Source organism: Lactuca serriola, chromosome 5 (genome assembly GCF_051521515.1).
Source record: "Lactuca serriola cultivar US96UC23 chromosome 5, Lser_US96UC23_V15, whole genome shotgun sequence".
NCBI lineage: Eukaryota > Viridiplantae > Streptophyta > Magnoliopsida > Asterales > Asteraceae > Lactuca > Lactuca serriola.
This window is the reverse complement of record NC_136412.1, coordinates 217834256-217859985: the sequence shown is the minus strand read 5'-3', so window position 1 is coordinate 217859985 and position 25730 is coordinate 217834256. Positions and strand designations below refer to the sequence as shown.

Sequence of the window (25730 nt, the reverse complement as noted above, 5' to 3'; positions counted from 1 at the left end):
TGTATAAGATACAAATTAAATGTATGTAACACGTGATATGTATAGATGCGCGACATGTACATACACATATAAACATGTATATACAAGAATTTAAAACAAAAATTAATAAATGGTCCAAGTGTTTTTCAAAAATAGCACTTTTAGGATATCCTTACGAAAAGTTACACCAATGGTCCTTGTGGTTTCTAAAGGTTATATGGTTGGTCATTCATATGTGAAATCTAACTTTTAACATGTTAATATTTTTAAAAGAGTAAATTACATTGATTGTGAATGTCTAGAGGATAATGGAGGCTTTAGGTCATGTGATGTTGGTTTCTTTAATTTCAATTGTATATGAGAGAAAAAGAAAAGGATGGACATGAAAAGAGATGGTCGATAGTGAGGATAAAAAATCAGGTGGGTGAGACTTATATTTATTAAGTAATTTTTTTAATACGTTAAAATTAATTAAAATAGTCATTAAGGACATATTGGTCATTTTAAATTAATTAGGAACCAAGCGGATAACAAAATCAAATTATAGCGATTGTATAAGTTAAGGATCAAACATACAAATTAATCTAAACTATAAGGGGCATTTATGTAATTTACTCTTTTTAAAATAACTCACTCAGTTTCTTTGTGTTACAAGTAGTGGCGCGAGAGCATAAGTTGGAGAACTTGTGAAGATGTTTTTGTTTATAGATTTGTAGTTGTATATAACTGTGTAAGGTTTATGTTTTATTGTTTTGCTTTTGTGTCTGTATCGGAACATGACATCCCGAGTTTTGATATATAATGAAAATAGATTTCCTTAAGAAATGCTTTGATAAACTTTATTTTATCATGTTTTGTTTTGGGGACAAATTCTGCAACTCTTTTAAATCAATGGATTTACTCTGAAATTATTTTAAAAGCATAAATGAAACCTGTCTTTTTCTGGCCGTGATTTTGGGGATGTCACACTTAATAAATCATATTTTATGATATATTATGATACTTAACATTAAAAAATAATATTTCCATGAAATAATTAATTTCCAATTAATTAAAAGACGTATATTTATCTATCAAGAATCAATTTCCTATAAATAATATATTTGCATCAAGTTGTTGTTAGTGTGACCATTTAAGATCATATATTATCTAGCAATATATCATTCTATAATGACTCTTGGACATAAAGATCTATTAGTTATATGATATAACATAAACAATCCAATCCCAAAGTAAAATCTTCCATAAATATTTCAAACTCATTAAAAGTTTGCTTTAATATCACTTGGGGAAAGAAATCATTTTGAATAGGGGCATTGTCAAATCATGAACATAATAACTCTTCATAACTTATTCCCACATCCCAAGTATCAACTCTCACAAAAATCCTTTTCTTTAAGGACATATATGATAAACTCAAAGCATAGACAATGTACTATCATCTTTCACTAAACTCGTATATAGGCTTCACTATTTAACACTTTTGGACTCATGTGACCATCACATATTAAACCAATGAATGGGTGTGCAAAGTACATCCACCTGATCATGACAATATAAATTTTCAATCATAACTTACACGCATCACTGCTTGCATGGGACTGTATTCCAAAATATAGTGCCTATGACTTTGCTCAGGATATAACCCATCATTCATGAATGTAATGGTTATGCTTAAAATCCTTTTAGAAAATTTAAACATTCCCTACTATTTAAAGCTCGCTTGAAAATAAATTTTCATGAATAACACATAATACACATAGTAGTTCATACAAATAATACACATAGAAATGCAATTATAAGATGTCACATAACCCAAAAGAGTGTTGGTGATGCATTATTTAGCTTCCAATGATGTCTGGGTAATTTCTTGACACATAATGACCAAATATTATCAAGTACTAGTTGTGAGACATGTGTACTACACGGGTTGATTAAAAAAGTTGAATATATATATGTCTAAATATTAAACATTTTTAAAGTAAAATTTCGAAATAAATACGAACAAAATGATTAATAAGTAAGTATTTCAATATATACTAATAAAAAAAACTATTGACATATTTTAAAAAGTTGATGAATAAGTAAATACTTCAATATTAGATGTCTTATTACTAAGTTTAGGATCATTTTCTGAAATTAATATTTTTAATTCATATTTGCTTTTAACTTTAGACAATACAACATATAACTACCCATAAGTGAACATTGGTTGTTTCAAATACTCCAAAATTCCATGAACAAATATGAAATCCGATAAACAGTTTCGAAATTTCGAGCAAAAGCTTCAATTTTACTTAAATCTAACAAAAAGTTAAACAAATATAGTAAATGTGAACTATTACAACTCTTGTAATGTTAAAAAAAACATGTTATAATCTATATAACTTATATTAAGTTGTTTCATTAAACTAATTGTTCAAGAATTTGTTTGTGTATAGCATAAAATCAAAGCTAGAGTTGAATTTTACCATAGCGAATTATAGTAATTATATCATTAAACTAATTTGGAAATTTTAGAATTAGAATGAAAACATTAATAGAATTTATGTCCATTTATTATGGCATTTATTATAATTTTTACATATTATTATTAGTGGAATTTAATACCATGAAAAAAAAAACATAAAATGTCACGTGGAAAAAAAATTAACATAACCACAAATGACATGTGATAAAATAAATGAAAATACGACATGTGGCAAAAAATATATTTATTTATTAGAATATATTTAATCACTAATTAATTTCAAATTGCCTGATTGAATTGCTTACACTTAAATATCTCATTTTATTAAAATGAAACAAAATGGTATTAACATTGTTGATGATGCATGAGCCTATCAAGTTACACGCATAGTTCAAGTTCTGAAGAAAAAAAAAAAATTAAGTGGGGAGTGATATACTGATTCATTGATAATAAAGTGGCTTAACTAGAAACTAAAACTCGGGGGACTTAATATGTAAGTAATCATATGGTTGGATAAGAACGATATATTAATTAGTATTAATATTAATTTATCCTATTATTTGAATTTTAAATAATTTCTTAGTTTGCAAGTAAAGGAGTAATATAAACATGTCTCCACTGTTTACCTGTAGAGATGGAAATAGGGTCGGGTAATAGCGGGGATCTAAGTCCCCATCCTCATCTCCAAATCCTCGTTTCAATCCTCATCTCCAACGGAGAGTATAAATGAATCCCCGTCCCCAATTGGGAATCCGAGATTTCTTTTTCTATTTTAAAATGAAAACTTTTACATAAATAAAAACTCTAAATTTCAATTTTACCAATACAGGATTATAGATTTTACAAACCATATTGCATAAACACTATAAACTATATATATATATATATATATATATATATATATATATATATATATATATATATATATATATATATATGGAAAATCAAGTAGAAAAAAAATTATGAGTGTTTATATTTCAGGTAAAAATAAATAAACCAAGGAGAATAAAAATTATACACGAGGTTAAACTAGATAAACGAGTAATAAAAAGTATAATTTCAACAAAGTAATTATTAATGAGTTGGTTTACTTTAATCAAAATTTAGGTATTATAAATTTTACTACAAATATATGTTTTATTTTATTTTTATATATTTATATCTACCAGGGTAGGGTCCATGGTCGGGGACTAGGGATATTCCCATCCCTGCTCTTTTATCTGAGGATTCCCCGGTCAAACCGAGGTGCGAGTTTCGAGTTTCTCATCATGTATGTTTTTTTCCAAGCCTATTTACATGTCATCAAAATAAGAGATACACATCAAAAGAAGAGATACACTGAGCAAAATTCCTTTCCGAGTTTGAAGACCAACCTATAATATTTATTATTTTCCCATATATTTAATGATTTTTTTTCCTAAAGTTTCAATAGTCAGATCGCCTTTAACAACAGTGACTTCACAACATGTTCACCAACATTTCGTTTAGTTGGATTGAGCATATCAATACCGGAAACTCCAGAATAGTTGTTGAACAACATGCCCAGTTTGGAGTTTTTATATACTTCGCTTATGAACATTGTTATTTTGGTGTGCACACGCAATAGATAACTCTATTTTGGGTTCTATAAGATCATCGTCCAAACATCGTTGCTTACGAGAAATCTTCTCCTTGCTTCTTTTGCTACAAGCTATTCGATGTACATATCTCCATGGTAAATTAAGATGGTGTTTTGATATATTGTTTTTGTAACATCCGGATTTACGGGGACATTATTGGGTATGTTAATCTTGAGATTTGAGGAGGGACTCGACGAGTTGAAGGACCAACTCGCCGAGTCGAGTCGAGATTTGCCGCGTGGATTTAATGAGCGGACTCGACGAGTCCTAGGATGGACTCGCCGAGTAGGTACTGGGCAGAGAAAACCCTAAGTTCCGGGGTTGGAGCCTATTTAAAGGGACTTATGACCTTGGGTGCGCCTCATATCTCTTGTAAGAAACCCTAAATCGCCATTGGAGCCAAGGAAGAGTTCTTGTGATGAAATCAAGTAATTTTGGTGTGGTTTTTCAAATGAAGTTAAGGGATTCAGCTTGAAGGACCAATGGAGGCTGTTATTCTGAGACATCTAAGCAAGGATCTCTATTTTGAGGTAGTATTTCACACCTTCCTTCTGTTTTGTGTAAAAATCCTTGAATCTAGGGTTTTCTTTACCCTTTCTTGGATAGTATATGATGCATACGAGATCCCAGTGTGGTATAAGCTTTAGATTTGGACCTTAAAAGGTCCAGAGAGTCCCAATCTTCCAGCTTTATGCATTCCCTTTGGGGTTATGGATCTAGGTTGCCATTTTAGGAGTTATTTCTTCATTTAAGGGCATAAGGGTGTTGCATGAGCTTAAAGATTGAACCTTTACGTGATTATTAGGTGTAAGAAGGTCAGATATATAAGTTAGAGAAACAAATCTGACCTCAAAAGGTCTTTTCAGTGTTGCCATGGGGGGAACTCGCCGAGTCCATATGGGGACTCGACGAGTCGAGTCGGGTTGCCCCGCGATTCGTGACCAGTGGTAACCCGTCGAGTGAAAGGTTAACTCGACGAGTCGAGTGAGGCTTTTGAGGATTCAGAGGACACGCATGGACTCGCCGAGTCACTCTTGTGCACTTGACGAGTCTAGTCAAAGTTGACCTTTGACTTGAATTGACTTGTGTTGACTTTGGGGTTTTGGTCAACATAAGTAATAGAGATCATAGAGGGGTAAAATGGTCTTTTACCCACTACCCGATTAGAGAGGGAAAGAGAAATTGTCGATCTAATTAGGGATATTTGCCTTATGTGTTAGGCGGTGGCGAGTTCGAGATTCAAGTGTAAGGATAACTGCTTTCTGCTTCCAGGTGAGTCTTTTCACTATACTTTACCTTGAGTGGTAGTTATGTGTGACCAAAAGGTCTTATGTGCTTACATTGAGTATTATGCTATCCTGTTGTATGTGACATGCTATGGATTATGTCTTTGTGATTTATGTTATGCGGAGTTTATAGACCGGACCGGAGGGTCCAACGATTCATGAGGCCGGAAGGCTCAAGCAAACCGGACCTGAGGGACCAACGAGCTTAGGACCAGAGGGTCCACAGAGTTATGGGACTGGAGGGTCCCACCGAGACACACTGACCAGAGGGTCAATAGAGTTATAGCCTCGAGTGGCTAATATGTGTTGTATGTGGTATTTTGGGGAACTCACTAAGCTTCGTGCTTACTGTGTTATGTGTTATGTGTTTCAGGTTTTTCTCAGGATCACAGGACGGCACCGGCTCGATTGTACACACCAGAGGAAGAGTTATGTTTAAGAGGATCCTGGATTATTATTTAATTGATTATGGAGTTATGTTTTTCAATTTAAACAAAATGAGATTTTTACGAAAAGTGTTTTAAGAATTAAGCGCATTTAAATGAAAATTTTAGTTTTGGAAATTTCGGTGTTACAAGTTGGTATCAGAGCCTTGGTTTGAGGGATTCGAATGCACCTTCGGGTAAATCTGGGCTTAAACCGAGGAAATAAGAAAAGTTTTCAAATAGATGATTTTCTAAAAGTGAATAAGAGTTCGAAGAGAAAGCGAGAAAGAGCAGTGTCTACAATCAGCCAGAACCCGAACGGTGATTTCCCAAAATACTCTTACTTGTGTGTTATGAGATATTTATGATACATTTTATGAGATATTATGCATTCTAGAGACAGGCTAGGTATTTCATCTCTTAGGACTAGAGTTGCCTGATTTGTGATGCCTTAGCCTAGGAGTTGTTATATGCTTTTGAGTATGAGTGAGAGTATTCAGTTGGAATCATTTAGGGGATTCGAGTAGACAAGTAATCTAGAAGAGGTATATATATGAGCATATGAGGAGTCTGCCGAGAGGGTAGCCAGAGGCCATGTGGGGCAAAGATGTTAGAGTTCGGTGATATCCTTCGAGTATGAGGAAAGCAAGTGCATAATAACCTAGGGAGGTTTTACGTGCTGAAGGAGATGCTTCGACGCCCGAATGTTGTTTGCTTTGTGCTTTGTGGAACTCTCGACGATGGGAGTAAGCTACTAAGTGAGTATGACGATATTCAGGAGGTAGATGGCTGGCATCATTAGGAGTTCTTCAACAACTAATGGCGGAGAAGTGTGAGAACCAAGGAAGAGCCTAGGGAGTAGCCTTAGTCAAATGAGTACGCTGACAGAGTAGAACATTTCGCTGAGGAGCAAGCACGCGTGACGGGATTGGTGAACGAGAGGGTTGAGTTGCTACTTAGGAGCTCTAGGATGGTCCGTGTGGAAAGTATGGGTAGATATGGCAGGTAGTATGGGCCCGTACTACCGAAAGCAGAGGACCCATACTCAATATAGGGTGTATTCTGAAGGTTCTAAGTAGCAGATTGGGAAGTGATGCCATGGTTCGAGTACCATGCATGTTAGCAAATTGGGGAGTGATGTTATGGTTCGAGTACCATACATCAGAGCAGATTGGGAAGTGATGCCATGGTTTGAGTACCATGCATCTTAGCAAATTGGGGGAGTGATGTTATGGTTTGAGTACCATACATCGGAGCAGATTGATGAGTGATGTTATGGTCCGAGTACCATACATCGGAGCAGATTGGGAAGTGATGCCATGGTTCAAGTACCATGCATCTTAGCAGATTGAGGGGTGATGGTATAGTTCGAGTTCCATGCATTGTAGTAGATTGAGAAGAGATGTCAGGGGCTGAGTACCATAGCTCTTAGCAAATGATGCTTGTGATTCTCCGGTTGTCCGATCAGGATTGATTGGTGGAGTTTGGACGCGATGTGGTTTTAGGCCTAAGGGCCATGATTGAGTTCGAAAAGGCATCCCTTGAGAGGGAGGTCGAGAGCATTTCAGAGCACCTTGGTAAGATGTCAGATGTAGTCGCAAGACTCAGCGATTAGTAGAGAAGGCTTTTATGGGGGATTGCGGTCTGAGTGACCAATCAGCCGATTGAGGAGATGTCTGATGGGTTTTGATCATAAGAACATCCTATGTGCTCATACAAACCCTAATGCTTGGATCTAAGTTTCTCTATTGTACATGCAATTCATCCAAGACTATAAACCCTAGATCTAGTATATGATAATCAATATAACATATAAAATTAGGGTTTAGATCATACCTTGATTGTTATGTAGCAATAACAATCTCAAATCCTTCTTGTATTGACTTTAGAAAGCTTAGAGTCACAAATGTCACTCCTATAATGGTTCACACACACCAAGAGCAAGAGGATGAAGAAGAAAAGAGAATGAGGCTATCAAAAACGTGTGGAAACCCTCGAGAACAAGTTTACCACATTTTTGGAGCATAAGGGTTCTATATATAGTGAGGCTATTAGGGTTATCTAACAAGGAAACCCTAATTTGGATGCTTAATCCCTAAGCAACCCATGGACTCCTTTCCTTAAAGGCCTTGGACGATTTCTAATGGGTTTCCCCATAGAATTCGTCCAACCTTATAATATAAGGCAATCCATAGCCCAATTGCAATTATCTTATAATTGCAATTCCAGTCCCTTAAGTTTAATTAATCTCTTTTAGTCACAAACTTAATTCTTATTAATTCTTGACTAATATAAATTAAACAATATGATTTCTCCTTTAATATATTATTCTCATAATATATTAATAAATCGTATTTAATCCTTTCTCTCCATAATTCATCCTATCAAGTTGCTTTGGTGAAGGCAACCCAAAAGGACCATGCACCATCGGGTCAAGTACATACCAAAATAGTTATGGACTTAGACACTAATCCAACAGTCTCCCACTTGGATAAGTCTAATAACTATTCTACGTATGACTTCAGATCCTGATCTATAATCGTAGCTTTCCAAAGCCGCTGTCAACTCTGATCCTATCAGATACGCGTGTCCTTTAGATAAGGGATCATATATTCTTCCATGCTAGATATCGTAAGACATGATTTCTAATCATTCTCTCTATACTATTTCTCGACTTCCGATTTATGACGACTGACTAATTGAACAAATCAAATTAGCCCTAGCCCGGCCGAGCATTTACGTTTGTCATCACTAAATCATCGAGGGGCCCAAAGATATCGCTTTTATCCTTCTTTGGATAAAAGGAACAGATAAACTTTGATTCAATGCTCGCTTGCACTCACTCACCAAATCACACACAACAATATGTTTTATGACACCAAGTTACTGGTGCGATTACATATTATCAATGCGCAACCGATTTTCAAGATACAACTCACACATCTCGGTTTCAAGAATATAAGATGTTATCGTCTCACCATTCACTCGTGATACTATTCATGGAGTGATCCAAGTGAGCGTGGGTTTAATCCAATGCTCAAATCATATTCATAAGCACTCATGAACGTTGCAGCAAACATTTGCTTATGTCTAATACTCTTCAGACAATCCACACACCAATTCACGATAGTCTTCATTCATACCTACTTCCAACATATGAACGACTGTGGCCCGTTCGAATAATTTGACTGTTCTAAACCAATTAAATTATTCAGGAAGTCAAAACATGCAAAGTGAAACACAAGAATAATACTAATCCCATATGGCCTCAAACCTTTGAGTATAAATAAAACACATTTTATTTATCACCATATCGATTACTCATTATTTGTTGTTTCAGGTAATCAACTTCTTACTTGAATTATTACAACACTTGTCCCATGCACTTAGCATGCACACAATGTTTACCTATGGTTCTTACTTTGTGAAATAGATCAAATGAACACATTTCCAATCATACTCATTTCACAACTCCTAATCCTTTTTCACAAGTGAAAGAATATCAAATTCTTGCCACTTATGGAATATGTTAGATTCTAACATTTTATGCAATGATCCTTTCGTAATGTCATATCACAAAAGTCACAATGACTATTGCCAATGATATTACAAAGTTTTCTATCGGAGATTGTTACAATTCCTTAGATATGATGTCTCTCACTCAAAGTACATTCCTTTGAACATCCTTTTGCATAAAATTTCTAATCTAGACATAGATTTTCAATATTCAATTCCCGATATGGACACGTTTCTATATTTTCCATATGACAACTCATTCTTAATATAATCTTATTTATTCATAATAATGTCGATATGGTCCATCCAATACTATACTTCCAACTACTCACAAGCGACCAATCCTAGGCGAACTTTGGGTTGTCCTTTGATAGTTGTTTAATTATCTTAGTCAAAACCGATTCTTGTCATTTTTCCTTCTAAATGCGCTAGACATTTGGAAAATTTTAGAATGGTCAAATATTATAGCATTTGCAATCGATCCTATACCCGAAGCGTATGGGACATGATGCATAATGTCTTACATAAAGATTTGATACTTTATCAATCTTCTGTCATAATATTTTATGTGCTACGTTCTCAAAATTCGAACTATGAAGAGGAATGTCGTAATCATAATCGAAATTTGAGAATACACTATATATCCTTGACTAAATTTATTAACATTCCACAACCTAAGCCTTTAAATTTGAAACGAAGCATAATATTCTCTCCCTTAATTATAGCAAAACAACTTTTCAACTCTTACGACTTTGCAAAGTATAACTCTTGTTTTCTATAATTAATATTGCTAACTTGCAATACATTCCATAATAATCATACAATCATACCATTTATGTTCCCACTATCATGATGATTATTATAAACATAACACTTATGCTCCCACTAGCTTTGACATGTATTCAGAAACCAGCTTAACTTCCAGAAAAACAATACTTATTGAATTTCTTAAGTTCATGTTTCTAATACCTAATGCTTTGATAATCCTTTATCTAAGCTTATACACCTTTCCCTTAGATAGCTCATATGTGTGTCTAAACAATTCAGACTAATTGCCAAATCTCACAATTCGAATCATGGAAAGGGATACCGTAACCATAATCGAATTCGAGAATTCAATTTCACAATCACTATCTTTTTAAAATCTCTCTTAGTGAAAGTATTTCCTCACAATCATTTTTCATGAAGGAAGGAATCTTATGACACTTAGATTTTAATGGTGTATGTGTTCCTATCCATGTGAATTTGTCAAAACTAAAGTTTACGACAAATTCAAACTCATATGGACCGAACTTTCTTAATCTTGATTTCTTGCCTTATGGTAGCACAGCTGCCCACCATGTCTTCCAAGTAGTTAAGCAGCTCACCTTTTTCCTATCAATGTACTTTTCATTGATCAAGGTGCCTGCCTTTTATGCGTTCAAATGAGAACTCATAGAACTCACATGCATAATTAACTCAATTGGAATGACACAGAAACAAAATAGTGTCAACACGATAGTTTGTAAACCTCAACTCGTGTGCTAGTGATGATCGATAAGGTTTATTTTTGATTTGTTCTTGAAACCTTTCAAGACCATTAAGACTCCCACTGACTCCTTGACATATAAGATTCTCTTGTCAATAAACATTTCTTGACAAGTATTCAAGAGTTAGTGTAGCTTTTATCAAAACATTTCATAAATTGGTCCTAGTTGGTCTTTGTCTTATCCAAGACATCACAACTTTCCACATTTGATGAATGTTATAAACCTTCTTAATACTTGTCACTCAATGTCACAATCTTAACTCTAAGACTTGTTTTGGAACGAAGTATGATTGACTTCTTGATTTAACCATTTCTTCAATTCTTGATTCCTCTTCTTAGACATACAATTGTACTAAGACTCACTTAGAGGATCAATTGAGATATGGTTCTTAATCATTAAGACCTATCATAAAGCATAAAAGGTACTCTCCCTTATTCTTAGAATGGAGAAACTTTTATCTTTCTACCTTCTTGATTCTTCTTATTCGTTCTGCTATTGATTTAAACTTTTTCAATCAATTCAGAATTACACTTAATCTTATAAGTATAATCATATTTACTAACCTTTAGTAAATCATGACGAATATCTTTGTTACTCTTATGGTGGACTTGATCAACACGCAACTTTGTGTACTCGATCTCCTAGTCCTTCACTTGACACTTTGTCAATGAATTAGTCTAATTTCCAAATATGAAATTTCTCATTCATCGTGCAACCAAGTTGCATGATTCTAAGTTTCTGTCCAATTGAAACTTGGGCGATGAGAAACTCTCCCTATTTGGTAAATTCTCGACATTTCCACAAACAACATAATTAAGAATCAAATCCATTATTGCTAATATTAGAAACCTTCAAACATCATTTTTCATGCATGCCATTGCAAGGATAAATAAATAATATAAAATCAAAATTTATTTTATTGCGGAAAAATTTGTCCTTACAATGCAATTCATTAAAAAAAACTATGCTTATACATATTTCTTAGCAATCTCATTCTAACTCTAAGTAGTAGCTCAAGAATCTAATCTTCAAGTAATGCGATCGAAATCCATTCCTTCATGGTTAGATTCTGCTCACTTCTTCCATCAAGCTTCCTTTCTTTTCTTCGATCCTACAAAACATCAATTGTAATCTTATCACATTATGTATTAAGAATCTAGAATAGAAGCTTAAAAGAGTTAGTCAATGGATTTTTACCTAAAGCAGAGCCATACATTTTGACTCTCCCATCTCTTAGATCTCTTAGGTAAATAGGGCAACTTCGTCTCCAATGCCCCTTCTCTTGGCAATAAAAGCAAATTGACTCTTTTGGAACAGGACATGGAACTACTTCAGACATTGCCTTCTCTTATGATCAAACTTTTCGATCATAGCATGTCTTTCGTTGCCATTGTCTATATCCATGGAGGTCTTGAAGGCAGATTCACCAATCATCTTTGCTTTTCTATTGCGCCAAACCATTGTTGATTCAGCGGCAATAAGCATATAGGTGAGATCTATAAGGGTCACGTCGCAGTTCATCATATAGTACTCTCTTACGAACTCACTATATGAGTTGGGAAGTGACTGAAGAACCCAACCAACAGCCATCCCCTCACAGACAACGGATCCCAACACTCTTAACCTATCAATGTGTGACTTCATCCCTAGGACGTGTGCACACACCGACTTTCCCTCTTCATGTTTACTTGCCAAAAGGGCTTGAGTGAGCTTGAACTTTTCAAGCCTTCGAACTTGTGGGTTAGGGAGAATAATTGGAGGAGGTGGAGGAAGAGAAGCATGATCTCTTGTTCCTCGATCAAATCGTGGAATATCATCTTCATGCGGAACGCTTGTTCCATGGGATTTGGGAAGACCATAGTTGTCATACTTTGACATCTACAAAATGGGAGAAAACGAATTCAAGTTATTTGATTGATTGAGTCCTTAGTAAATCACCCAAATGAAATATTAAGGCTAGGACCCAACACAATACGCTACAACCTAGAAAAGGGATGTCGTAATCTAGTTGCAGAATATTTGAAGGTAAGTGAATGACGATTCACTAATTTCCACCATGAAAAACGAAAAAGAAATTTAAGTTTTAAATCTATGAAAACTCCTAGATCCTTTGAGATTCATTGAACATTTCAATGACATGTTTAAATCTCGATACGCCCCTCTAGTTTGTGACTGGGATGCCGAGGATCACAAAGCGGGTGTGAATAACCATGCAAACTTACATGGTGCCCTCACATGTTACAGTCACCTATTCGATGTGCTGGTAAACCACACACGCTCCACCGAACTATGACAAACATTGAGTCACCCTTTGCTACCTTTTCTTAGAACCATTTAGTGTGCCGGTTAACCACACACGCTCCACTAACGTCTTCGCAAGGGCACAAAGTGTAATTTCATGGAATTGCATCAATTCACTTTTGCCTAAGTAACTAAGATTGGGAATTTGTAAAACATTTAGTTACTTTTGTACTTCATTATACTTATAATGGAAGGTTTTGTCCTATCCTACCCATTCGGCTAACGACGCTCCACTAGTCAAGAGTGCGGTGGGTAAGAGTGGATACTCATTCAATCGCCATTTTATAGGCAATTTCCTTAAACACCCCTTATAGATCAGCTTCGTGAATGAGGCCTACTAACGGTAAGACTCACTTTTACTTATACATATATATAATGTTAGACTTTTAATGTTATATATAGTATAGGGTGTATTTTACACTTTTAAAATACTAGGAGGTCAAATTTAACAATTATACTTTTAATTCAATTAAATTGTAAACCTAAACTTTTATGGATTTATTAAACCTCTTTTAATTATACACCTTAATTAATTAATAAAACCATAAGGGTGTGATTTGAACTTTTCAAAACAATACTAGGGTTTTAGAATTTAGCATTCCTAAATTAAACCTTTTAATCAACTTTTAAATTCTAAAACTTGAGGGCAAGTTTTGAAACATTTCAAAACATTTAGGTTTAGAATTTAAATATACATCAAAATTAAACTTTTAATCAAAATTTAAATTCAAAAACTTGAGGGCAAGTTTTGAAACCTTTTCAAAACATTAGGGTTTCAACTATTTAAATTTCAAAACTAAACTTTTGAGTTTAAATTTAAACTATAAAACCTAAAGGGGAAAAATTGAAACTTTTCATAACACAAGGATCAAATAACAAATAATATAAATTAAACAATTAATTTCATCATTATCTATATTTGACCTAATTTTCAATTTCTTGCAAAATAAGTTACCCAATTAATACAAATAATCCAATCTTTATCATATAAGGAAGTTATTATCTAATCAATTGGTAATTATCTTGTGTTTTGGCAATGACATTCTTTAAGAAACAATAAAATTCGTATTTTATAGGTTTGAAACAAATATGGTAATTATCCTTAAGCAAAACAACAACAAAATCTGAAATTTCCTCTGTCTGACGCTCCGACTCGCCGAGTCACACTTTGGAACTCGCCGAGTAGGGCTGACTCGCCGAGTCAGGTCGAACAGTAAACCAGAATTCGATTTTCAGCTACATAATGCATCAATACAAAGAAACCAATCAAGGCTCTGATACCACTGATGGGTTTTGATCATAAGAACATCCTATGTGCTCATACAAACCCTAATGCTTGGATTTAGGTTTCTCTATTGTACATGCAATTCATCCAAGACTGTAAACCCTAGATCTAGTATATGATAATCAATATAACATATAAATTAGGGTTTAGATCATACCTTGATTGTTATGTAGCAATAACAATCTCAAATCCTTCTTGTATTGACTTTAGAAAGCTTAGAGTCACAAATGTCACTCCTCTAATGGTTCACAAACACCAAGAGCAAGAGGATGAAGAAGAGAAGAGAAGGAGGCTCTCAAAAACGTGTGGAAACCCTCGAGAACAAGGTCACCACGTTTTTGGAGCATAAGGGTTCTATATATAGTGAGGCTATTAGGGTTATCTAACAAGGAAACCCTAATTTGGTTGCTTAAGCCCTAAGCAACCCATAGACTCCTTTAATCAAGCCCTTGGACGATTTTCTTATGGGCTTCCCATAAGAATTCGTCCACCTCTTGATTTAAGACAATCCTAAGCAACCCATGGACTCCTTTCCTTAAAGGCCTTGGACAATTTCTAATGGGTTTCCCCATAGAATTCATCCAACCTTATAATATAAGGCAATCCATAGCCTAATTGCAATTATCTTATAATTACACTTCCAGTCCCTTGAGTTTAATTAATCTCTTTTAGTCACAAACTTAATTCTTATTAATTCTTGACTAATATTAATTAAACAATATGATTTCTCCTTTAATATATTATTCTCATAATATAGTAATAAATCATATTTAATCATTTATCTCCATAATTCATCCTATCAAGTTGCTTTGGTGAAGGCAACCCAAAAGGACCATGCACTGTCGGGTCAAGTACATACCAAAATAGTTATGGACTTAGACACTAATCCAACAATGTCACCTTCTGTGACTTGTTGGGTGCTATTTATGTTTCCTATGGGAAGTAGGAGAGGCGTGAGATTTCAGTTTTGGGTTTAGGAGTAAACCCTATGGGTTGACATTGATGACGATTTTTCCACCAGAGTATCAGGCAACATGTCTGCCGCGAGGAAATGATCTACCATTAGCAGGTAGTCAGTGGGGACTGAGATGGTCAAAGACCACATTACACCCTAATTGAGTATAGTAGGGCGTGTGGTAGCAGTATCAGCGGGTAATCCAGTCGAGTATATTAGAGCGGTGGCTCTTTTGTCAATGATGGGCATTGAGTATGGTAGTGGAGTCCTTATTCTCGTGATGATTCATGTGTTGGAACGGGTGTTGAGAAGTCGAGGATGAGGAGTATGATGATTTATTGTTTCAGTCTAAGAGTTAGTGATAGTGTTGAACAGTTGGGATGTCCAGTATTGGGATGGTATGAGACTTCAAATGGTTAGAGGCAATCGTGATGAGAAGTTCCTGAGGATTTCTTCAGAGATTTAGGGTATTTGAGGTTTCTTGATCTCTACATGGGGAGATCATGGGGCGTTGTGTGGCACCTTCCAAGTGTAGGTGCGATGTTTCTGGAAGAAACCGCCTGTGGGGTAGAGTGTTGATGCATCAATTGGTGATGGTTCGAACCTTAAGTGGAGGAGAACCGGGTATTTTATTGAGGGAACCAGAGATTTGTGTAAGAGTGGTCAGGGGTTGGATACAGAAACCTGTGGCTCGAATTCATGAGGCCAAGGTCATTGGTGATCAAGGAAAGGTGCAGAACGAGATAATGCATGTGGTATGTGTCTGAGAAAAGATGGGTGTCTCCTCGGCAGGTAGCCAATGGTCAGGAATCTGGTGGTGGTCAGGGCCGTTTCAAGTGGAAGACTCGTTAAGATGGTATGAGCAGTTGAGAACTTCTGGGTCGAAGTATGGATTGTATATGCCCTTTTTGGGGTGGATAGAAGATTATCGAGCAGCCAACTCCCGGGCTGGTATGTATATTCTTGCTTGGATTTTGAGCGGTAGGGGAAAGGGTTTCAGAGGATCATCAACGTGTTCTGAAGTGTTAACGCTTTCTTTGTATTCCAATTGAGTGTTTGGATACACTGAAGTTGCGCATTGGGTAAAAAGAATAATTATTCATGGAGTTCAGAGGAAATGTATTGTTGTATATGTATGGTGCTGGGAGTAGGAGATCAGTGGTTGAGGCAGGATATCGTGATGTTCTGTAATGGTGTTCCGTGGTGACTGAGTATAATGTCCCGATTTCAGAGTTATTTAGAATATTGAGTTTGAAACGACTAGTGGTGTATCATGTATTTACGGTTCCAGTGGGAGCCCTTCGGGTATTGACAACGAGAGGGATTATTTAAGGTTATGGATCTCAGCAGGGGAAGGTATTTTGTTATGGCGGTCGCGGTCAGAGTCTGTGATGCATATTTGGGTCAAGTGTGTGTAGCTATCTATGATAGTCTGCGGAGCATGAGTTAGTGGACGTAGTGTGGTGTTGTAGTGAGAATGAGATTATGGGGTGATGAGAGAGGGTGCTGTGGTGCTACAGGGAGTCGTAGTACTCACAAGTCAGAGAGGGGGAGTTGTGATACTATGGGGAGCTGTAGTATTCACTAGTCAGAGGGTATTGTGATGCTACGGGGGGGGGGGGGGGGGGCGTGGTACTCACAAGTGAGAGCGGGGGAGTTGTGATACTACGGGGAGCCGTAGTATTCACTAGTCAGATGATGTTGTGATGCTACGGGGAGCCGTAGTACTCACTAATCAGAGGCTGTTGTGATGCTACAAGGAGCCGTAGTACTCACTAGTCGTCGAGAGGTCATCATGATGCTGCATGGAACAATTGTACTCACTAGACGATAAGAGAGTGTGATGATGAAGTGATCTCCAATCAGAGTATGATGCAGACGAGTTTTAGGCTTAAATAGCCTTATTATTGAGTTTTTGGAGCCTGGTGGTTGAACCAGGGGCGAGACTGGGGTCTCCGTCTTTGTCAGGGCTAAGTTGATTTCCGGTTGGATTGTAGTTTTCATTTGAGAATTTTGTGACTTGTGTGTCACAGGGCCGAGATAGTTGATGCGAAGGGGAAGTTAGTGGAAGCTCTTTTGCGGAGAGTCGGGCAAAGTGAGCGGACGATTCAGACGCTCAAGGACATGCTTCGGGCATGTGTATTGCATTTTGGAGGGAGTTGGGACATGTACTTACCCTTGGCCGAGTTTTCCTATTACAACAGCCATCATTCGAGCATTGGTATGCCACCCTTTGAGCTGTTGTATGGGAGGAGGTGTCAGACTCCCATTTGTTGGGGAGAGGTAGGGCAACGTGTGATGGGTAGTACATGGTTGGTGCTTCAGACGACCGAGCAGATTCAGCGGTCAGACCTCGTGTGGTGCTAAAGGGGATATGGAATTTGGAGCTGAGACTTATGAATGTGATGTTTCAGGACACTTATGAGCGATCATGGTTATGCTTTTGTGCCTGAGGGCAGAGTGTTGGGATTTTTTGATTGGATGGTTTCTGATAACAGTTTAGTAGATGTACCCCGGTGGAGTGTGACCCCTTTTAGTCGTGGGGCGTGATTCGTATGATTTAGCATGATCGGTTTGGGAGGGCGATAGCCGGTTGTTGGATGTGGTCTTATGAGAATCAGTGAGCCGGTGAGTAAGCAGGGTTGATATTTGAGGAGCGAATATCATGGTGATCGCTCGAGTAGGCGGTCAAGCGGTGGGTCAAGCCACTAGAGTTTTCGGGTATTGGGAAGGAGTATTTTAGCGATGAAAGAGGTGGTTTAAATTTTGGTTTTGGAGGTTTTATGTGGTTTCGCGGGTCCATAGAGAAAGATATCGGTGTAGTATGAAGATCATTTCAGTAGTGCCTTCGGGTTGATAATTTCAATCTATAAGTGGTTGAGGGGTGATTTCGAGGGCGAAATCTAATTCAAGTGGGGGAGAATTGTAACATCCGGATTTACAGGGACATTATTGGGTATGCTAATCTTGAGATTTGAGGAGGGACTTGACGAGTTGAGGGACCAACTCGCCGAGTCGAGATTTGCCGCGTGGATTTAATGAGCGGAGTCGACGAGTCCTAGGATGGACTCGCCGAGTAGGTACTGGGCAGAGAAAACCCTAAGTTCCAGGGTTGGAGCCTATTTAAAGGAACTTATGACCTTGGGTGCGCCTCATATCTCCTGTAAGAAACCCTAAATCGCCATTGGAGCCAAGGAAGAGTTCTTGTGATGAAATCAAGTAATTTTGGTGTGGTTTTTCAAATGAAGTGAAGGGATTCAACTTGAAGGACCAATGGAGGTTGTTATTCTGAGACATCTAAGCAAGGATCTCTATTTTGAGGTAGTATTTCACCCTTTCCTTCTGTTTTGTGTAAAAATCATTGAATCTAGGGTTTTCTTTACCCTTTCTTGGATAGTATATGATGCATACGAGATCCCAATGTGGTATAAGCTTTAGATCTGGACCTTAAGAGGTCCAGAGAGTCCCAATCTTCCAGCTTTATGCAGTCCCTTTGGGGTTATGGATCTAGGTTGCCATTTTAGGAGTTATTTCTTCATTTAAGGGCATAAGGGTGTTGCATGAGCTTAAAGATTGAACCTTTACGTGATTATTAGGTGTAAGAAGGTCAGATATATAAGTTAGAGAAACAAATCTGACCTCAAAAGGTCTTTTCAGTGTTGCCATGGGGGGAACTCGCCGAGTCCATATGGGGACTCGACGAGTCGAGTCGGGTTGCCCCGCGATTCGTGACCAGTGGTAACCCGTCGAGTGAAAGGTTAACTCGACGAGTCGAGTGAGGCTTTTGAGGATTCAAAGGACACGCATGGACTCGCCGAGTCTAGTCAAAGTTGACCTTTAACTTGAATTGACTTGTGTTGACTTTGGGGTTTTGGTCAACATAAGTAATAGAGATCATAGAGGGGTAAAATGGTCTTTTACCCACTACCCGATTAGAGAGGGAAAGAGAAATTGTCGGTCTAATTAGAGATATTTGCCTTATGTGTTAGGCGGTGGCGAGTTCGAGATTCAAGTGTAAGGATAACTGCTTTCTGCTTCCAGGTGAGTCTTTTCACTATACTTTACCTTGAGTGGTAGTTATGTGTGACCGAAAGGTCTTATGTGCTTACATTGAGTATTATGTTATCCTGTTGTATGTGACATGCTATGGATTATGTCTTTGTGATTTATGCTATGCGGAGTTTATAGACCGGACCGGAGGGTCCAACGATTCATGAGGTCGGAAGGCTCAAGCAAACCGGACCTGAGGGACCAACGAGCTTAGGACCAGAGGGTCCACAAAGTTATGAGACTGGAGGGTCCCACCGAGACACATTGACCGGAGGGTCAATAGAGTTATAGCCTCGAGTGGCTAATATGTGTTGTATGTGGTATTTTGGGGAACTCACTAAACTTCGTGTTTACCGTGTTATGTGTTATGTGTTTCAGGTTTTTCTCAGGATCACAGGACGGTACCGGCTCGATTGTACACACCAGAGGAAGAGTTATGTTTAGAGGATCCTGGATTATTATTTAATTGATTATGGAGTTATGTTTTTCAATTTAAACAAAATGAGATTTTTACGAAAAGTGTTTTAAGAATTAAGCGCATTTAAATGAAAATTTTAGTTTTGGAAATTTGGGTGATACAGTTTCCGTTGCTATATTTCATTTTAAACGTTTAACATAATCCAAAATATCATTTAGCTGTTTATAGTTGCACAAAATGAGGAGCAATTATGCAATGAAACATAGTACAAGGACTGTTTATATAAACTTCACCTGTCTCACGTGAATCAAACATCACTTTGGGTCCTGGGGATAACGAGGGGCCGAAACGACTTCTATCCATAAAGGGGGCGAGAAGAGGGGTTTATGTGTTATCATTTTAAACCCCACTGAATCGAATCGATATTCTATGGTTCTCTTTAGAGCGACCCACTCTTGTTTACCCTCGTAAATCTCCAAAAGGTTTCGTGAATCGGCCATTTTTCTGCTTCCAATGGCTTGCAGACTCGTTGATTCTAGTTTCCTTTTGAAGGTAACATGCATTCCGTTAATCTCTGAAGTTGAATTTGTTCATTTTAGACACTGTTTGATGTTCCTTGGTTAATTTTGATTTTAGGGTCCCCAACAAAAGCGAATTCATGGACACAGATTTGTGTCACTGTATCCAACAGGTATGAATCCTTACTCTCGCGGTGTAATTTGGAGATTTGGGGTTTTATCGTCTCAACGCATTAGTAAAAAGACGCGGTCTTAAACAGTTAAACATTCAAGTCTGTTCATTAGAATCGATGATTTTCCCCAATATCAGGTTGTGATGGCTTTCTGGTTATAGATATGTAAACCTCGATATGGTAAACAGACCTATATATTGCTTCGTTGATGTCAAACATAGTCGAGGAATGATGATATTGAATGTTGTCCCTATAGTAGAGTGTTATCTAGACCTGCAAAACCAGAATCCCTAAAAGAGATTAAGGCCTTTTGACACCAATTAAAAGAGATTAAGAGTAAGAAGAAAAAAAAGTAGCTAATTACTAATTTACTATGAAATGTGTTAAAGGTGATAGTGTTGTTTTATGCATGTTTACTTGTTTTTAGGGTGGATTTGGCTAAAAGATCATGAAACCTTGCTTCAATCAATAACCACAAAATTATAGAAATGTATGAAACCCATGAACTTAGAAAACACACTATTTTATTTTTAACCTTTTGATGTTCATTTATTTATACCAAGTTATTCTTCATTTTTCAAGTTAATTACAAGAAAATGAATTTATCTACTATACTGCCCTTTTCCTTTTTCCTTTTTTCTTTACTATTGTTAGTCTTTCTCAATTTTATCCCTCTCTTTTTGCAACTATGGTTTTTCATTTTACTTTTTAATTCGTTCTATCAAATTTTGTTTGTTCAATAGTTAGTATATGAGTATATCTTTAGTTACTTCTCATGGTTTCTATTTAGTTATTTTTACAATACACTGTAATTATTAGGCATCATATTAAAGAGAAATTTATTAGGTGAATAGTATATAGATATAGTTAATTAAGTAATGTAACTTCTTACAATACTTGCTTGATTAGACAGGCACATCTCTTTTAAAGTGGGAAGCTCTACCTCAACACAAACCCAAAACCCAAAAATATGTCATTCCTTTACGAAAGGGTAAAATAGTAAAATCAGTAGCCAGTCCTATCACACCACCATTACCAGCAGCAGACAGTGCAGAAAGAAGACAAGAATTATGCGAAAATTACGGTTTTAGACAAATTGGAGAATCACTTCCAGATAATATCACATTGAAGAACATCATCGATACTCTTCCCAAATCCGTATTACACTCTTACTTATTAATTTTTATCCTTTTTTTTTTTTTTAAATATTCATCTCTCATACTTCATTTTTTTTTCTCAAAAGGTATTTGAAATTGATAACATGAAAGCATGGAAATCGGTTTTGATATCTACCACTTCATATGCATTGGGGCTTTTCATGATTGCCAAATCCCCATGGTATCTTCTTCCTTTAGCTTGGGCATGGACAGGAACTGCAGTTACAGGGGTAAAATCGTAAATAAACATTTTCATTTATTTTTTGAGTTTCTTGTAATCAATCTAAAATTTTTTTTCCTTCAAAAGTTCTTTGTAATAGGCCACGATTGTGCACACAAATCTTTCTCAAAGAACAAGTTATTAGAAGATATTGTTGGAACTTTGGCCTTTTTACCCTTAATATACCCCTATGAGCCATGGCGCTTCAAGCATGACCGACATCACGCGAAAACAAACATGTACGTGTAATTGTAATTGTAATTGTATTATTAAAAAAATTACCATAATACCCTTTTACAATAGAAGCTCAATTTTATTTTAGGTTGAACGAAGATACAGCTTGGCATCCTGTAATGAAAAAACATTTTGATGAGTCACCATTTTTCAAAAAGGCAATTGTCTTCGGATATGGTCCTATTCGCCCCATCATGTCTATATCACATTGGTAATTTTCCATATTTTGATATGACAAATAGTTAAAATACATATTGTTGATTAATTTATATTGTTTTCAGGTTAATATGGCATTTTAATTTGAGTAAATTTAGATCAAATGAAATTGGAAGAGTGAAAATTAGTCTGGCTTGTGTTTTCGCATTTATGGCAATTGGATGGCCGTTGATTGTGTATAAAGCGGGGTTAGTTGGATGGATAAAGTTCTGGCTAATGCCGTGGCTGGGCTATCATTTTTGGGTAATACGAATTTCCTCAGTCTGTCTGTGTTACTGTCATTGTCACTGTCAGTGTCAGTCTATCACTGTGTAGATGTTATTGTGTTTACAGATGAGCACTTTCACGATGGTTCACCACACGGCGCCTCACATACCTTTCAAATCGTCGGAAGAGTGGAATCCGGCTCAGGCTCAACTTAGTGGAACCGTGCATTGTGATTATCCTCGATGGTATCTTTTTAAACTATTATTTTTAATTCATTTAAACTAATATTTTTACTCTAATACTTTTTTTTTTTTTTAAATTATTGTGTACAGGATAGAGATCCTTTGTCATGATATCAATGTTCATATTCCTCACCATGTCTCCTCAAAGATTCCAAGCTACAATTTGAGAATGGCTCATAAAGCACTTCAAGAAAATTGGGGAAAAGTAAGTTTTTTTTTTTTTTTTTTTTTCATTAAGTAAAAAAGAAACTTAATTATTTTTGTTTGTATGAATTGTGATACACAACACAGTATATGAACGAGGCATCATGGAACTGGCGGTTAATGAAGACAATTTTGACAATCTGCCACGTGTACAATGAGGAGCGTAATTATATCTCTTTTGAAGAGGTTGCTCCTGAGATATCGGAGCCGATCAGATTTCTTAGACGGGTTATGCCCGATTACGCCTAATATATTGTTTTTTTTTTTTAAATTTTTGTTTGAGTTTATTTATTTTTAATTGTTTATTTCCTTTTCTTATTTATACTATTTTTCTGAATAAAGCTTCTTGTTGGCTCATTATTATAAAACTAAATTGAAAATTAAGTTTAGAATAATAGTGTCCTCATATTCACATTTTACATTATGCGTCAAATATGAAATGGTATCAGAAATAATCTTGTAAAAGTCAAAATGTTGGCACCATTGCATATAAACTTAGGATAAATATGATTAAATTATATAATAAATATTTAACCAGTATTTTATACTGTAATTATTACCTAATTAGAAGTTGCTTTGCGTATATACAAAAGACATAACATGCTAATTACCATCCATGTTTTTTGTTGAGACTTTGGTCGACTTTTTAAGAATCGTTTAGAATAAATTCAAATATCAATTTATCATATTGTTTATTATAGGGGGGTTGGGTACAAGAATCGGTCCTAATGGGTACAAACAGTTCCAGTTCCATACTTTAGGAACTGTAAACGGAAACCATTATGTGATATTGTTGAAATTTAACTAATATTAGATTTAATGTTTTACAAAATTAGTAATTTGGGTTCACTGAATTTGGGAAATAAAATTTTCAAAATGTTTTCAAGTTACCAACAAACATTTTATTTTTGGGATAATGATTTTAAAAAAGTAATATATTTTTCGATTTGTACATATTTGGTCGTTGAAATTTTTTTTGTTTATATTTACCCTTTGAACTTGTTAAACTGTACACATTCAGTCTTTATGACAGGTTAATCGGTAAAAATGACTTAATAGGGTAATATATTTCTTATTTTGTACACATTTAATCCTTAATATTTTTGTACATATTAGTCATTTATATATTTTTGTTGCAAAATAAGTCATTTTTATTTTTGTACCAATTTAGTACTTTTGAATGATTTCTTTAGGTTTTTCTCATGACATCATCTTACGTGAGACAATCATTAATGAGGTGTTTGAGACTTTTGATGCTTATGACCATCGCGATCCCGACTACTTGGTTGTTTATGTCATGTGTTCTGAACGTTATAACTTCTTCGTACGATCTCGGATTTTAACGATCTTTATATCAATGTGTTCGTATTTTAATCTACTACAACTTTCATTTAAATTACTCCCGTTAAAAAGTAATATATTTTTTACTTACGATCTTTTCATCCATACGTTTTTTTATAAATGCATGTATGAATATTTTTTATATAAAATCGTAAGTAAAAATATATTACATTTTAACGGGAGTAATCTTAACGAAAGTTGTACTAGACTCAAAAAACGAATGAGTGGATATAAAGATCGCTAAACACTGATATCGTATGGAGAAGTTGTGACGTTCATAACACAAGACCTAAGCCAAACAACAAGACCTACACAACCAAGCAGTCGAGATCGTGATGAACATAAGCATCAACAGCCCCAAATAACTCATCAATGATTGTCCCACGTAAGATGTTCTGAGAAAAACCTAAAAAAATCATTCATAAGTATTGAATGAGTACAAAAACAAAAATAACTTGTTTTGAAATGAAAAAATATTAATGACTAAATGTGTCCAAAAATATCAAGGACTAAATGTGTACAAATGAGAAATATATTATCATATTAAGTCATTTTTCCTGCTAACTTGGAGTAACTGGTCATAACGACTGAATGTGTACAGTTTAACAAGTGGAAAGAGTAAATGTGGATGGAAAAAACTCAGTGACCAAATGTGTACAAATCGAAAAATATATTACCCTTTATCTGAGGGATGTTGTGAGTTTTCCAATGTTTCTTTGTAAGAAAAATTTGTAGACAAGAATTTATCAGACATGTCAGAAGAGCTCGAAAAGGGAAATCTTTAGGGAAAAGAAGTAAATTAACTGCTGAAAAGAAGTTATCTGGAGCATCAGAGAAGAAGCTGACATGAAATAAGCTTAGGGAGGTGAAGAAGAAGTCGATTTCTGCTAAGGAAAAATCAAAGATGAATCTGAAAAGAAAAATGGTTTTGGAAAAAAGAAAAGGTAGTAGAGGTAATTTCTGATACGAGTCTGAAAAAAAATAATCTGAAGAATTCGAAGAAAAGATTTCTAGAAAGAAAAGGAAGATCAGAAAACGAAAGAAATCTGAAAACTTATCTGAAGACAATCTGAAGTCTTTTCAGTTTGCTGAACGAGTTTCAGATCCACCAAGCTTGCCATATATGAAGGGATATGGAGTAACAAAGAAGTGAGTTGAGCTTCAGAGAAGTCCTAACCACACGAGTTAGCAAATCTGGTTGGGCAAGTCGATTCAATGACTTTAAAAAATGGCAACTTTCCGAGAGGCAACCCAAGGAATAATTTTTAGTTTTTTACGCTTTCAATAAAGAGATAGTCATAGTTCCAAGCAAGCTTGGGGAAATCAGAGAATCAACAGAGTTGCTGAAATTCAGATTTTTCACCATATCTTCGTCAAACTCAAAC

General features: G+C 35.8%; 1 protein-coding gene across 2 annotated transcripts; it reads left to right on the top strand.

The window, feature by feature from the left end:
* Nucleotides 1–20192: 20192 nt before the first annotated feature.
* FAD6 (fatty acid desaturase 6) lies at nucleotides 20193–23399 on the top strand. Of its 2 annotated transcripts, none has more exons than XM_079001654.1 (10): nucleotides 20193–20385; nucleotides 20470–20524; nucleotides 21438–21682; nucleotides 21768–21911; nucleotides 21989–22140; nucleotides 22224–22346; nucleotides 22417–22594; nucleotides 22685–22803; nucleotides 22891–23005; nucleotides 23092–23399. In XM_079001654.1, exons 1-10 carry the CDS (start codon nucleotides 20347–20349, stop codon nucleotides 23251–23253), a joined length of 1332 nt encoding a protein of 443 aa, XP_078857780.1. In that variant the 5' UTR covers nucleotides 20193–20346; the 3' UTR covers nucleotides 23254–23399. The 2 variants fall into 2 exon arrangements, with proteins under 2 accessions (XP_078857780.1, XP_078857781.1); XM_079001655.1 differs by having other exon boundaries at nucleotides 20196–20385; nucleotides 21434–21682.
* The last annotated feature ends 2331 nt before the right edge of the window (nucleotides 23400–25730 follow it).

Coding starts and splice junctions, on each gene's coding strand:
- FAD6 (XM_079001654.1), top strand. CDS start 20,347: ATGGCTTGCAGACTCGTTGATTCTAGTTTCCTTTTGAAG. Junction 20,386..20,469: donor ATTCTAGTTTCCTTTTGAAG/GTAACATGCATT, acceptor TTTTGATTTTAG/GGTCCCCAACAAAAGCGAAT. Junction 23,006..23,091: donor TTCAAGAAAATTGGGGAAAA/GTAAGTTTTTTT, acceptor TACACAACACAG/TATATGAACGAGGCATCATG.